Source organism: Danio rerio, chromosome 3 (genome assembly GCF_052040795.2).
Source record: "Danio rerio strain M-AB ecotype USA chromosome 3, GRCz13ab, whole genome shotgun sequence".
Lineage (NCBI taxonomy): Eukaryota > Metazoa > Chordata > Actinopteri > Cypriniformes > Danionidae > Danio > Danio rerio.
Window position 1 is genome coordinate 17,846,999 of NC_141023.1, and position 11,952 is coordinate 17,858,950.

Here is an 11,952-nt window from a genome sequence, read left to right on the forward strand (position 1 = left end):
CTTCTTTCCCATCATCAAAACTGCTAATTCCCTATCACTTCAGCACAGTGATTTCTAGTGCAACTGATATCCTTTTCAAATCTTGCTGGCAGCACAGTATTAATTGATGCCAGAATTAATTCATTAGTGCCAGATTAAAACAGCAGATGTTTGTAATTAGCATGTATTGGTGCTTGACTGATTTCATTATCACCCATGGGACTATTGTCAAGCACGATTCTAGCACATGCTTGGTCTGAATTGTCTTTGTTTAGCATTTTTACAAATGTGATTGAACAACAGTAAATGAGTCATGTGATTCAGGGCCACAGAAACATAGTGTTTAATTAGACTAAAGTTATTAAACAAATAATTCAAAAGCTTAAGTTTATGGTCATGCCCAATTGAGCCTGCTTTCTCTCTAGGTGTTTTCCTTCACTTTGGTCAATTGGTGAAGTTTGTTCCTCGCCACTGGCTTGGTTGGTTTGGGACTTGGGGAGCTGTGCATCGATGGATTTGCTCTTCAGTGTTTGAACTTTCAGCATGGAAAATTAAACCACACTCAACTGAACTAAACTAGACTTCAGCTCTGAAAACTGGACTGACAGAGTTTTAATTGACTATAATTTTCTATGTTAAGCTGCTTTGACACCATCTAAATTGTAAAATCGCTATATAAATAACGATGAATTGAACTGAATTAAGGATTTAGAAGGAGACGCGCCAAGATTAATAATCTGGCCAAAGCCAAAAATGCTTTGTTATAATAATTTAAAGGGGACCTATTATGCAAAAATCACATTTATAAGGGGTTTAAACACAGTTGTTAATTTTATTTTTTATTACTATACTTTATAAAAACAGAAACTCTTTGACTGACATTCTCCTTTTGTATGTGTCATCAAAGGGGAAAAACCCCGCCCATCAGTGTCAATCTGTCCCTCATCAGCATAGGACATTTGTTTTTGAATCTGCCACTATGCTGACACACAGGCATTTGTAGCTCCGCCTTCTTTTGAAAAGAGCACAATCTCATTTGAATTTAAAGCGATAGTCACCAAAATGAAGGATTAAAGCCTAAAAGGGGCAGCTTTAAAGAGTTATAAAACATTATTTATGGAAACTTTACATACACACTCTAGAGACATCAGAGACTTATTTTACATCATCTTGTAGGATGAAAAGTCCCCTTTGAAGTTCCATTTTCTTGGCCAATTCAGATTTTTTGGCAAGTGTGACATGCAAACAGATTTTTGCAGATTCCGATTTTCTATAATATAAAATAGAACTTTCCAAGGAACTATAACTGACAGCATATACAAACAAAATATACTTATTAAATTCTTTGTAAATACTATTATATAAAATAATAGTATAATAATAAAAGTTTCAGATAAAAAAAAAAAACCAATAAAATAGCGGCAAGGGCCGGTATACCTTTCTGACAGTATAATAATCTTGAATAAAAATATCACTGTATCACAGTATTGTGAAAACAACAAATTTTCTCCCATATAACACAATATATTTAATTTTAGAAAACATTTATAATATTTTAGAACAGTAAGCCTGTCAGGCTAAACAATTAAAACAAATGTAGTTTCTTCTAATTCTGCTCTCTTTATTAGTTTTAAAAGCACAGATTTCTTTACAACACATAAAAACACATTTAAAAAAATTACATATACCTTAGAAATGGTATAACAGAAACTTTAAGCAGTTTTAAAACGTTGACTTTTCCAAACTGCTGTAAACCTTGAAACCGGTTATCATCCCACGCCTACAGCAAACAAAAGTCTAGAGGCATCATTTTACCAGCGTTGCCATGACAGCACAGCAGCAAGGCTCCATTTTTTGACATTTTATTTAAATTCAGCTAAATTAAGAAAACTCAGGATTAAATGTGGCCATTTGATGAAGAAGCAGAGCTCACTGATAACACAATACCCCCTTTAGTGTGGCGTATGAGCTTTTTTTTACTTTCTAATCAAACAGCAACAATCTAAAGACTTTTTAAGTGTAAAATACATAACACTACTACAAATCAACCCTAAATTAAGTAACTGATCTTAAAACATGCAACTATAAGTATATATTCCATATTTCATTAATATCCCATGAGTAAATATCCTAATTAAAAAACACACACACACAAACAAAAAACTTGTCCCTGAGAAGCGATATGATGCACTAATATATTGTCCATCTATTAATACAAATGTGCTTGCAGGGACTGGAATACTGACAGAAAACAAACATGTTTTACATTTACATCCAGATCGAAAGTGCTTTGGGATCTCATTTAATAGAGTGAACCCTGCCGTAAATCAACAACCAGCTACTTCAATGAATGGCAGAACAAGAGGAATCAAAAATCTACATGTCGAACCCAAAGAAAATGTCACAGCTTTCTTGTGTAAATGGCCCATTGCACATCATCAGTGATCCATTAATGGGGTCGAAGAGAGAGAGAGGAATAAAGAGAGAGAGAGTGGATTGTGGCACAGTAACCATTATGGACCATGTGAATAAAAATAAAAATGTGAAGACACTTCACCTAACAGCTAATATAAGTGTGGAATATATCATGTCATAGCCAAGCATGAGGACTTTTAGAGCAGATGCATGGACATACAGTGTACTGTGCTAAAGTTTTAGGCCAACTGTTGTTTTACTGATGGTATAATGGATATAACTAAGTGACTCTTTACACGGTAATATATAAATGATCTTTAAGTTTATGTATGGTTTGTTAGGATAGGAGTCAGTTTAGGTTAGAGTTTGAATTATTTCGGTTTAATTGTTTAAGACGATGTTGGAGAGAGGGAGGCTGTTTGCTCTGGTTTGAGCTGCATTTCTACCAGTGTTGATAGCAATAATGTCTGAAGTTATGGAAATGTGAATGTTGAATATAGTACAAATTAGGCTTGGGCGGTAATATGGTATACCGTGGGATCTAAAAATAGCAACGGTGTCAGTTTCAATACCATTATCATCATAAAAAACATTGCACTTAAACAGGAGACAAGTATTAAATAATACATTTTATTTATTTAATGCCTAAAAATGCGTATGTTTGATTGTCATCATGGGACAGTGTGAAGAGAGGTGAGATAAGATGGCGAGTCGTGCACCAAGTGACCTGGTCTCGAAAAAGTCCACAACCTCTGCAGTTTGGCAGTATTTCCGGTTTCGACCGAATGAGAAGGGAGACGTGTTAAATGCGAACTAGCAATCTGCATACCCGATGTTGTACCGCGGGACCCGACCAGATTTCTTGTGATGTGGGATTAAATTTCAGAATAAAGCACGGAAGCGGTCAGTAACTCTGGTGTAGTTTGAACGGGAGCGAGCGCACAGTCTGACAATATTGTGTGTGTGTGTGTATGTATGTGTGTGAATGAGAGAGAGCATCGTCAAGCGCAGATCTTCTGAATGGTTTAGGCACAAGCCAACAGTTTGGCGACGCTGTCTGCGAATTACATCATCATTATTTTTATCATGCACGGTAATACCGGATACCGAGGTAAAATAGGGAGGAGGTTTGACGGTATTAAAATTTGAAAACCGCCCCAAGCCTAGTACAGACAGATTTTCATCCATTATTTCATTCCTTCTGGAAAGGCCTTCTGTGGAAATAGTTTCATGATAGTGATCTGCTAATTGCAATGAAGTCCTATTTGGAGAAAGGAAACAGCTGATGAAACTCAGTCATGAAATGATCTCCACCAGGTTTAGACCTGAATATTATAGAGGCTGTATGACATCACCTGGGCAGAAAAAGAAAAATATGACACTCTAAACCTAAAGAAGAACTCTGGAAAGTGCTAAAAAAGGCTGATATTACACAGAAGATTATTTCAAAAAATGTCAGGACAGTTGTGTGCTTGGCGCCAAGGGAAGCCACATTAAACATAAACTTTTGCTAGAAGAGGAAATGTGCTGTTGTTGTTATTTCTACATATTTTCTGTTCGTTTTTATTAAATAGACTGATTAATTGAACATTGTGCAGATTTTTTAGGCCAACAAAGCTGGTATAGTGCTTAGGACTTTTGCACAGTACTGTATGTATGAAGGTTTTGGAAATAATGAAAGAATATGTGAAATAAAAGCAGGATTCTCACTCTGGTCAGAATAGTTTTTGATCTTCAGCTCCAGCTGACGGGAATGTGATCCCAGGCTCTCCAGATGGTTCTGCAAGTCCTTCTTCTCTTGCTCTTGGGAATCTTCAAATTCAATGAACCTCTGACAAAAGAAAAATGATTTATTGTATAATCTTGTTTTTAACAGACATTACAGGATTTAGCTGTAAACAGTATTCAGTTTAATTTTGCTTCATAAGATCTCAATATATCAGCAGGTAAAGAAAGTATATGAGTAGTAAAATGTATTTTTAATATGCAAAACGCCAATGGAATATGAAAAACGACATTGTGTTTCTTTATTTAGACTAGCATTTTCAAAGAAAACCTTGATGCAAAATGAAAATGAATGTATAAAGTTTGTATTACCCAAACTAAACATGTACAAACTGAAATTAGTGGATCAGTATAGTAGTTCAAATGTTGTTTGCCATAACGCATTTAGATGCACGATTATGATCGCGTGTTTATCATAGAATCGTGGGATTTTTTAAGCAAAATGTAATGTGTACTTCAAAATGCGAGTAACAGTTAACTTGGGTTTTATGAATCACAAAAGTTAATTTCAACTAAAAAAATAGTCATTAATGTTCTACTGAACAAAAAAAAGTCACCATCTTGGATGGCCTGAGGGTGGATACATAACAGTAATTATTAATCTTGAGGGTGAACAATTGCTTAAAAGGAAAGTGGCTATTTTTCTTCAGGATTAGAAAGATGAATCAGCAATAACTTTGGTTCTCTTTCAAAAAAATGGTAAACCGGTGTCTGCTAACTTTAATTCAATTCACAGCATATTGATTGAACTCTCAAACTAAAAGATACAAAACCTTGAAAAGAAAAAAGCACCATGATTTCTGTTGGATGATTAAAAATAGAATCTAGGATAAATGTGAAGGCTGGTACATCATATTCAGTTTTATGGATCTTCCAGATCTTTATGGAGGAACGAAATGCTAAATCTATCAAGAGACTGCTGGGTAAAAGGCGGAAAAGTTTTCTAAAGATTTAATTTAGGGAATTAAACCTTTAGAAAACCTTATGAAGAAAAAGCACTATGATTTCTGTTAGATAGTAAGATTGATTAAAAAGAATGGAAGAACAAAATGTCAAATCTATCAAGACTTAGAAAAGTTTTCTAAAGGTTTAATTTAGGAAGTTTTATCAAACATGTATAACAAAATCTACTCTATGAAATAAACTGTTGTATAAATGGTTTACTGATGTTTAGCAGACACTGATATCTCAAAAGTACATTGATTGAAATAAGGCAAATATGATATAATGACAGCAAATTCACAAGTTGAATGAGTATTGAAGTAACACATTACTCTACTCATTCACTAAAACATAATTTGGGTTTACACTGTACAAACGTGTTTTTATTCACTTGCATACTATTTTTGGACTTTTGTAATCTAATAGTAAAAAAAAAGATAGCATAATCCAAGTATAGATTTTACAAATAATCTTATTTTGTCTTTTTACTTTAAAATGTGGCGTTTTATTTAATTAGCTGCTTGAGGTTTCTTTTTATTTTCTTTTTTGGTCAACTTAACTGGACATGCACAAGCCGTGTTGGGGGTAACGTATAAGTAACGCGAGTTACATAATAATATTACATTTCTAAGTAACGAGTAAAGTAATGCATTCATTTTCAAAATTAAGCAATAATATTTGAGTTACTTTTTTAAAAATGTAATGCGAGTTACTTTATCATTTAGTTAATTCGCTTTTAAAAGTAAATTGCTGGATTAAAATAGTGTCATTAAATCCCGCAAGCAATGAGAGAATGCAGAAACAGACAGAAGTGAAGATGGCAGAGCCTTACATTTATGCAATAGAAATATTGTCATTGTTTTGAACACATGGAAGAAAAGGAAAAGAGGATTATCTGAATGCACAAAAAGTGCATAAATAGCAAACACATTTCATTAATCTATATATGGTTGCATATGTAGATCTGGTGTTAGGAAGTTCTCCGAAGATAACTTTATCCTACATTATTTTTTATGTGTTTTTTTTTTAAGGTAAGTGAATGTTATACATTGTGTTGTTAATTGCCGAGCTTCTCTATTTAAAAAAGGGAAAAAGCCCTGCAAGTTCTGAAAGAAATCAAGCCTCAGACATGTCAGAAAAAGAAATGTAAAAGTAACTCAAAAGTAAAGTAACGCATTAATTATCATAAAAAGTAACGTAAAGTAAGTTTTGGAGAGTAACTCAATATTATAATGCATTACTTTATAAAGTAACTTTCCCCAACACTATGCACAAGTAATATTTAGTGTTTCATAATCAATTTCATAATTGAACTAATGCAAAAGAATGAGACATGTGAATAAAACTTTCTTCATCAAGTCAGGAAATCTATTTGCATGCTCGCACAGTTGTGTGTGTGTTTGAATGACTGTGATAGTGCTCTGTTGGTTTTATAATAGTTTTCATAGTATTCATATTGGTTTTTATAGTATAATTATAGGCATAGTATGATTTCGTGGATTTTTTTTTATAAATGCAGCAAATTTCAAATGTTCCCTCAGATGCAAAATTGTGAAACATTGCACATTTCTTCATTATTAATGTGCATTGTCCCTTTGAAATAAATAAAAACATAAAAATCTATTTAATGTATCCTTCCAAAGTTATAATTATTTTTTATGCATTTTAATCATTTTACTTTTAATTTTATTTTAAAATAACCAAATAAATTCTAAACCCCAAACATCTGAGCAGAAACATATGAAAACAGCAAAATGTGCATTATGCATTGACAAAATCATCTGTGATATTTAACAAGAAAAAAACAGAAAGGGATATTCAGTCTGGTCACACAGTAAAGGACCTCGTGGCCTGGAAGTAACATCCTGACGTATTTTCCCTAATTGGAATGTCTCTCCAGCAAACTCTAAACTACAGAGCTCATGCTTGATGCCTGGAGTACAGGGGTCTCCCGGAGAGCCCGGTGCAGTGCAAGTATCTTATAAAAAGGAGCCGTTTCGGTGTCACTTTAGGTTTCCATCATACTGGCACACAAAACTCATTCAGCAACCCCCCAGAGCTCAGACATCAACAAACATAAGGCTCATGTCACTTTCGATTCACTTTCATTTTCAGTGCTATGCCAAACTCTTATAAACACGTGGTCTGAGATTTAAAGTTTATGAACTTTAAAATAGTCTAACATTATAGTAAATCAGTTATATTATTTTAACTGTGAATATTCTGTGACGCAAGTAAGTTCATCAAATTAAACTCTACTGCATTATTATCACACAATATGCTGTCCAAATATAAATATATATGGACTCAAATATTTTTAGATAAGGCTATATATTAATTTAAACTTTGATCTCATATTGATTTGACATCCATTATGGAGATAATAATAAACAAGTATAAACAAACTAAAATTATAACAACTAATTGAAATAAAGCTAAAAAAATTGTATCTGCACAGAACATATATTACAAAAATAGGTGGAAATTAAACCAAACACACTGCTGGCATTGGTTTCATTTTAGTGTCATTTAGTTTTATTCATTTCTAAATTCATTCATTCATTTTCTTTTTCGGCTTAGTCCCTTTATTATTCTGGGATTGCCATAGCAGAATGAATCGCCAACTTATCCAGCACATGTTTTACGCAGCAAATGCCCTTTCAGCTGCAACCCATCTCTGGGAAACATCCATACACACTCATTTACACACATACACTAAAGAAAATTTAGCCTACTCAATTTGCCTATGCCACATGTCTTTGACCTGTGGGGGAAACCGGAGTACCCAGAGGAAACCCACACGAACACAGGGAGAACATGCAAACTCCACACAGAAACAAAAACTGACCCAACCGACGCTCGAACCAGCGACCTTCTTGCTGTGAGGCAACAGCACTACCAACTGTGCCACAGCGTTTTAGTTATCTTATGAACTTAAATGAAGATGAAAAACTCTTTCTTGGGAAAAGACTTAAAATATATTCAATTATTTAATGTCTATGCAGATTTTATTATTTATTTTGGTTAACTATTAGTCATTTTAATACATCAAGTTAAGATTAACTATGCTAAATGATAAATATTAACTTGTTAAAATAAAATAAGGCTTAAATAAAATAAAATAAATTTTAAAATCATAAAATAACATAACAAAATAAAACAAAATAAATTAAAATAAAATAAAATGAAATAAAATAAGGCTTAAATAAAAATAAGTAAATTAAAATAAAATAAGGCTTAAACTAGATCAAATAAAGTAAATTAAAATAAGGCTTAAATAAAATAAAAAATAAATGTAAAAATAATAAAATAAGGCTTAATTAATAATAAATACATTTTCAAATAATCAAATAAAATAAATTTTTAATAAAAATAAAATAAAAATAAAATAAAGCTTAAACAAATAAGGCTTATATAAAATAAAGCAAATGTAAATAAAATAAAATAAAGCTTAAATAAAATAATCTAAAACCTGAAAACACTTAATAGAATATTTTAAAAAATGCAAATGACAAAACTGACGACAAAAAAAGAATAAAGAAATTATAAAACTAACTTCACCATATTAATAAAAGCTATGCTATTTTTATAATATAAAAAATAAAATTCTAAAATACAATAAGGCAGTAATTAATTTTCAATATATTATTTAACACAGCATAAAAGTTTAACGCATCAGGTCTGAAACAGTCACCTTAAACCATCTTAAAAGTTTCTCTAGTTTATCAATGATCTGAAATGTGAGTAGTAGATCAATGTTGAGCAGTGAATAATGACCGCAGAAGTCTGTCACACACAGTCTGTCAGAATGAGATGACAGCAGATCACACACACACACACACACACACACACACACACACACACACACACACACACACACACACACACACACACACACACACACACACACACAAATAGAGAGATTAATGCAGCTCAATGCTCACTTATGTTTTGATAGTTGAATGTTTCAGGCATATTGCTCATAATCCCAGTTAAGCATCCGTCACTGTATATCAGCCACACACAAAGCCACTGAGCAGCATTAATCTGTCCAAACTCAGGCTTACACACGGCCAGAACTGTACAATACACTGTAATCTTATTTCTAAAACAGATTAAAGTCGCGTTAAACAATTAACTCATGCACGTTACCAACAAAGAAAGGTTGAATATGTCATTCAAAACCAGCGACACAGCGAAAATTAATACTACACAGCGATTCAAATGAAAAACTGCTTAATAATCATGCATATCAGGAGACTGTTTCATCAAATGCTCCGTTTAATGAAGTAAAATTTCATGTCAGATTTTTTAATCTACCCAGATCATTTTTATTTAATTTTTTTTAATTAATAATTATTAATTAACCCCCCCTCCAACCAAATAATTTTATCCTTTTTTCACTATTTATACCTTTATTACTATATGCATCATGCTGCCACTCTTTACTTGCCTGAATTTTTACCTACTACATATATTGTTTATTGTACAATATGTGGGTTGAACTTTGGTCTTTGTTTCTGAATTACAATTTTGTACTGTTATTTATTTGCATTATTATTTGTTTTATTTTCCATTTTGTTCTTGTTTAAAAAAATGTAATCATACATACATTTATTAAAAAGATTTTTTTTTCCACAGATGCATATCCTACAGTTCTGAGCTCAAAGCTCCCCTCTTGCCCTACAAACGGGAGGAAGCCCAGGGCTCTCTCCTGGGTCAGCATGCCAAACTTGCTTATAATCAATCATCAGCTACGGTAAGTGTGAACTCTCGAAATTGACTGTAAACAAAACCATACCGTACTTTGATAATCATTGGCTGATGATATGATTTTCCTATTTAGAATTTGCGAAGAATACTTTTCTGAAATTATATTATTAAGGAGAATGTCTGAATATCCGAATATAAAGCCAACTTTACCTCTATATAAAACCTTACAGTTAGCCACTGTGACAACTTACTGTCCCACATGACTCTCATGTAGTTTACATGCTGAAACAAGAAACAGGCTTGCTGTATTTGTGCTTGTTTACAATCTGCAGCCTTTAAATGCAAGCAAGTTGAAGCATTTGACAAGGGGCAAACAAACATCATCGAAAGACATAAGACTGCCTGCCGCACTGAGGATGCTTAAATGCATTTATATCTACCCAGGGCCCGATTGATCATCAAAGGGCAGGCATGATGATGATGATGATGATGATGGTGATGATGATGACAAAGCCATTCACGCACGTGCATCATACGATCATGTCTGCTGCAACAAAACAAAGCAGCTCTGCCCCTGATGATGAAGATGATAAATCTTAAAGCTCACCTCCTCCGTGTGTTTCCTCAGCGCTTTCTCGCGCTCGTACTGAGTGACGAGCTGCTCGTTGTCCTCCTTCAGCAGCTCGAGCTCCACTTCGTGCTCCTGGTTTTCGGCGAACACCGTGTCCAGGTTCTCCAGCACCGCCACCACCAGCGGCATCAGCTCCTTCACCACGTCCTCGTCGTATTTGCGGATGAGTCTCTCGAACTCGCGGTAGATGGAGTTGGCCAGGCCCGAGATCCGCTCCGACATCACCGCCGATGTCCCCGGGTCGTCCTGGTACACAACTCCGTCATCCAGCTCCATTTTCCCCCTTCTGTCCTAGATTTAGAAAAACCTCCTCCGCTTTATTCCGGACAGACGAGTCTCGGCGTGTTTTCGGAGACGTGTTCCCGTTATGTTCCCCGAAAACACAGCCACGGTGATGCCGAAAAAGAGAGTCCCGGAGTCCCTCCCTGGAACCGGCCGATGTGTTACGTGGAATCTTTTCCCGCGGTCGCCCCACAGCAGCTGAGTTGTTGACCAGACAATCGCGCGGTGACGTCACGCTCGGTACCGTAACACGCTTAAAAATCGTCGTAAAACACAGGACCTCTCATGTTAGCTGTAAATTGCTAATTGAAAAGTAAACTGTAGCATCACAACATGTTTTGTCTTCATTTGAATTAGTTTTTATTCCCCTGGCTGTTTTCCTCTATTTGTAATGTAGTGTTGGCATATTGTGTTCACATGTTTATTAGCAAAATAATAATAATAATAATAAAATAAAAAAGCTGAGATTTATTCATTTTCTTTTCTGTTTAGTACCTTTATTAATCTGGGGTCGCCACAGCGGTGTGAACCGCCAACTTATCCAGCAAATGTTTTACGCAGTGGATGCCCTCTCAGCTGCAACCCATCTCTGGGAAACATTTTTACACTCATACACTACGGACAATTTGGCCTACCCAATTCATCTGTACTGCATGTCTTTGGACTTGTGGAGGAAACCCACGCAAACGCAGGGAGAACATGCAAACTCCACACATAAACGCCAACTGACCCAGCCGAGGCTTGAACCAGCGACCTTCTTGCTGTGAGGCGACAGCACTACCTACTGCACCACTGCGTCACCCCAAAATCTGAAATATGTATAAAATATTACAACAAATGTTTTTATTCTTCTGATAATCTTTAAAATGACAAAGTACAAACACTGTGTGCTATGTCTGTTGATGGTATTTTTTGTGCATAATTTTGTGTAATATCTATAAAAAAACAATCGTAAACATTTACGATACAAGATGAAAATCTCCTGTCCCACCACATCCCAAAGGTGCTCTATTGGATTGAGTTCTGGTGACTGTGGAGGCGATTTCAGTACAGTAAACTCATTGTCATGTTCAAGAAACCAGTCTGAGATGATTCGTGCTTTATGACATGGAGCATTATCCTGCTGGAAGTAGCCATCAGAAGATGGATACACTGTGGTCATAAAGGGATGGACATGGTCAGCAACAACTCAGGTAGGCTGTGGC

At 34.6% G+C, this 11,952-nt stretch overlaps 1 protein-coding gene across 32 annotated transcripts in view; it reads right to left on the reverse strand.

Annotated features, from left to right (window-relative positions):
* The window catches only part of spag9a (sperm associated antigen 9a), a 70,577-nt gene extending 59,639 nt beyond the window's left edge, over window positions 1–10,938 (reverse strand). For 31 of the 32 annotated variants that reach the window (XM_087242830.1, XM_087242829.1, XM_087242828.1 and 28 more), the window contains exons 1-2: window positions 10,442–10,938; window positions 4,105–4,225 (exon numbers count right to left, since the gene is read on the reverse strand). In XM_087242830.1, the coding sequence (XP_087098956.1) occupies window positions 4,105–4,225; window positions 10,442–10,741 (421 nt within the window). In that variant the 5' untranslated portion in view covers window positions 10,742–10,938. The remainder of the gene's footprint in view (window positions 1–4,104; window positions 4,226–10,441) is intronic. The other variant, NM_001320288.1, reaches the window with a different exon arrangement.
* Between the last annotated feature and the right edge of the window lie 1,014 nt (window positions 10,939–11,952).